The sequence below is a fragment of the Gavialis gangeticus genome, unplaced genomic scaffold (genome assembly GCF_001723915.1).
Source record: "Gavialis gangeticus isolate Ggan-Ray unplaced genomic scaffold, GavGan_comp1, whole genome shotgun sequence".
Taxonomy (NCBI): Eukaryota; Metazoa; Chordata; order Crocodylia; family Gavialidae; genus Gavialis; species Gavialis gangeticus.
In genome coordinates this window covers 86980002-86984310 of record NW_017729034.1, presented here as the reverse complement: position 1 = coordinate 86984310, position 4309 = coordinate 86980002, and the positions used below count along the sequence as shown (strand labels likewise).

General features: G+C 39.6%; 1 protein-coding gene across 4 annotated transcripts in view; it reads left to right on the top strand.

Moving 5' to 3' along the window:
- Positions 1-4309, top strand: part of UTRN (utrophin) — a 692661-nt gene that overhangs the window by 185248 nt on the left and 503104 nt on the right. For all 4 annotated transcript variants that reach the window (XM_019526790.1, XM_019526791.1, XM_019526792.1 and 1 more), the window contains exons 7-8: positions 1199-1314; positions 2362-2522. In XM_019526790.1, coding sequence (XP_019382335.1) covers positions 1199-1314; positions 2362-2522 — 277 coding nt within the window. The remainder of the gene's footprint in view (positions 1-1198; positions 1315-2361; positions 2523-4309) is intronic.

The window sequence follows — 4309 nt, the reverse complement described above, 5'->3', positions numbered from 1 at the left end:
TTTTTTTTTTTTTTTTTAAATTCCAGATTATAATTTATTATTTTAACAGTTAGCACTTGGGAAGCCTGAATAGTCAGCTGGTCGGTGCTAAGTGCTTTCCAGACACATAGCACTGTCAGGGGGCTTAAAATGTAGTCTAGTCTATACCACAAAGGCATGGGATGCACCTTACATCAGCATAGGAGTTTCTTTTGTTTGTTTTTTAACTTGGTGTAGTTACTTCCCGAATGACATAGGCTGTACAGAAATACATTATGTCTACACCTGTATAACTGTGCTGATTATAAGTAAGTAATATGTTGTAACGTGTACCTGGCTTGAAAGACAAATGATGAATATAAAGATTGCGAAAGGATGCTGAGGAGATGGAGCTAACAAATTTGTGTGCAATTTATAGTTAATCAGGAGCAGTAATCACAGCTTCTCAGATGCCTAATGGGTGCTGTTGATTTTTCTAATATATCATTTCAATATTTTTCTTCACTTAATCTCATTTCACTTCACAGAACCTTTTTAAAGTCATTTCTAATACTTTTGTTTAAATTCTTTAAATATTTTGGGCTATTATCAAAATTTTGATACTTTCATTCAATGGGTTTTATTAGATGTTAGAACATTAAAACTTTCCCCATTCCTTTTAGCTTCTTAATAATTTTGTTCCTCACCTCTGATTTCATTCCAGTTAGTACAATTAAAACACTATTTCTTCATTTCCTAGTAGTTTTTGCAGCTCAACCACTGAAATACTGTTCAAATCTTAGAACATAAAATCTGGGTGTGGTATATTGACTAGAAACAGAAGTAAAACTGACTTGTTTTTATTTTGTTACCCAAAATACATGTTAAGCAGTAATGCTAAAAATATACCTTTGAGTAATATAAATTCTTAGAAAAAAAGAAAAGCTTGTTAAGCTAATGGTTGCTACAGTGAATGCAGTTGAATTCTGTCGTATTTGTACACTTCGTTATGTAGCAGTGGATGGGGCAACTGTGGCATTTGTATAGAAAGTGATTTGAATCTGTCAGGAATTTTCTTTGTATTAACTTGCAAATATATTTCTAATCTTATAATTCTGGGTTTTATCTGTATTTAGTAAAAACATTGTAGCATTCACTGATACATGTGGAATTTATCTTTTCCCCTTGTTTGATTTTCTTTTATTAAAAAAATATATTTTTTTTATTTCCACACTTTCAGACCTGAACTCTTCAGTTGGGATAGAGTTACCAAGATGTCTCCAGTTGAACGACTGGAACATGCATTCAGCATAGCCAAAAAACACCTGGGAATAGAAAAACTGTTAGATCCTGAAGGTACTGCATGCTTGTTTGCACTTGATTTAAAATTTAACTTTTGAGCTAAGTGTTTAAAAAACAGGTAACATTTAATAGTTAGCCTGTCCCTTTCACTCACTATTGCATATATCTGTACTTTAAAGGCTCCCATGCTACAGCGGTTGACAGTCTTTTGCCAGGACATGTGCCAGAGTGTGCAACCTGGCTGTGATTCTGGGCTGGAAGTCTCAGCTCCCCCCCAGTTGCAGGCACTCGCCCTTGTTGCAGATTCCTGAGTGTGAGGCAAGCAGACTCAGTGGAGCAGCAGGCTTCACAGCAAAGTGGGACACTCTGAAGGGAGTGGGTGACACAGCACAGCTTTGTGCCATTGATTCCTCCCCCCTCTGCTTTTCTGCCCCTGGTTGGGACCTCTTTTGATCTGGCCCTTGGGTTGTAGATTGCTGACCCCTGCTTTATTATATGTCTAGCCACTAAGTTTCCATGATTCCTTTTAACATTTCCTGTTGGAAATTCAGTCTCCCATAGGTACATTTTATATAGTGCTTCCCTGACTTAACTGGTGTTTATACTACTTTCTTGAAAAGGAGTTTTGAAGTATGAGCTGGAATTTTCATCCACTCAATTATACTGATGAGCATATCACGACTGAAACCTTTTCTTATGTGATCTGCAAATATCCTGTGCTATAACACAGCTACAGGGATGGAGTTTATTTTAAATGCGTGTACATACAAGAATGAAACTCAGAATAGCTGTTCCATTTTTCCCTTTGAGTTCCTTAAGGGATTGTCCATATAGTGATAAGGAGTTGATCCTGAATAGCTATGCCTGATTAACTACGGTGTACTTGTTCTCACGTATGATTACTCTGTTCTAGAATAAGTATGCACTTACAAAATAGACTTCATATTCTACCTTAATACAAATTGTTTATATTAAAAGAGAGGCATATTATTTTTATGTCAATGGAGAGAGTTCACAGTTTTTTAGGAGATGGTCTAGAAAAGCAGTATTGTTTGATTATTTTTTTTCTCCCTCCCCCCATTTTAAAATTTTCTATCTTAGACATTGCTGTACAGCTTCCTGATAAAAAATCGATCATCATGTATTTGACCTCCTTGTTTGAGGTCCTTCCTAAACAAGTCACTATGGAAGATATCCGAGAGGTAGAGACTCTTCCAAGGAGATACAAACAGGAATGTGAAGGAGAATTTAATATACAGCAGGTATGTTTATATCCATACAAGTGTGGGAGGCTGGTGGCTATAATTTTAAATCAGTCTTCAAGTTCCCTAGTTCTTTTTGCAATGTACAGATAACCCTTCTACCCTGGGCAAAATCTGTGGGAGATTACTAAAATCACACCTTTACAGCCCTCTTCCAGGTTCTGTCTTCCATTTTCACTCTAGCATTAACTTCCCTACAAGAAGTGGAAAGGGAAAGGTAATAATACATGTTGGAAAGCTAGGTGTTTTGTGTCCTGCTCCCGTCTCTCTTTCTCATATTTTGATGGGTTGGAAAAAGTAGACTAAGAGCATATATAGAATTCCATATTTAGGCTGTCTTCTTTCTTTGGTCCTTTTCAAGTGGCTATACCACTAGGCTGTCAGACATCAGACCAGAAAGAGACACAAAGCCTGATTCTGCTGATATAGCTTCAAGTAGATGCAGTCAGTTGTCTAAATTGTTACTGCATAATGACAAGACATTGCTGTTTCCTTTCTTTCAAATGTTTAGATTTTTTTTTTGATACGTCAGTGAGTTTTGTTTAATGAAGACTGAAGCCCTCCATCCCCAAATTGGGGGAGTTTTCTTTGTTGTCTCTGGATAAAGAGAGAGAGCACATCTGTCTCTTATCAGGAGAAGCATGTTATTGGAAAGCTAAACATGAGTTTAACTAGAATTCAGATTGGGCAATGGAAATGCAGAAGCATACTCATGAGTGGGAGGATGCATGTAGGCTGGATCCCAGGAACTCTGAGCTCTTCTTCAGTTTTTCCAACAGCTCAGGTCCATGATTCCCAACTACCCCAACTTTACAATTATACATATGCAGTTTTTAATGACATACATCCAGCTACAACCTGATCAGGTATATGTTAATGAAAGGGGTTGGTCATGAAGATTCTCTTCTAAGCTAAGTGTAGAATTTATGGTAAATACTTAACAACTATTTAATTAGGTTGGCCCCTGAAGTTACCAATTTGGTTTGGACTTTTGACAATGAGTGCTATTCCTTATGGTAATAGGTTTTGCTTTGTTTGCGTGACTATAGTTAAACCCTTAGTTTCGGTGCTTTCTTGTTTACGTCAGCAAAAACATGGAATCTGGCTTTGCAAGCTGGTCTGTCTACAAGGTTACCCAAAGTCCATTTCAACTTTTATATAATGGATGATTTATACAAGATAGAGGCACTTAGCCAGTGCCTCTAAATGTTCCTTATAAAGACAACTAAGGAAGCTTTTCTTTCTCAAGATACACCCTCTACACCCTGTTTTCTGTTAGTGCTTTTGCCCTTGAAACAGTTGAATATGACAGTTGATTTTTCTAGTTCAGGGATGCTCAACCTCTGGCTTGTGGGCCAGATCCAGCCGACGGTGCCACGTCAGCTGGCCAGCAGGTCTCCCTATGGGTCTAAAAAATTGTTGGCAGGGGAACGGTTGCACTGCTCCCCTGTTGCCAAATCTCTGGGTCTTGCACACTGGATCTGGCACCTGATCCCAGTGCTCAAAACTGGGCAGGGCCCAGTCCTAGTGTTGGGGGCTGAGAGGGGGTGATGCTGCGCCCTACCCTGGGGCCCAATCCTGGAGTGCAGGAGGCAGGCAGGGGCACTGATGGCCCCCCTGAACACAGTTCCAACACAATGGTAGCAGAAGGGGGTGGTGTCAAACCCCTGGGACCCAATCCCAGGGTGAGAGAGCTGGGCAGGGGTGGTACCAGCCCCCTCAGACTCAATCCCTGGGGGGGGGGGGGGCAGGGCCCCCAGAATCAAGTCCCAGCATGGGGGGGGGGG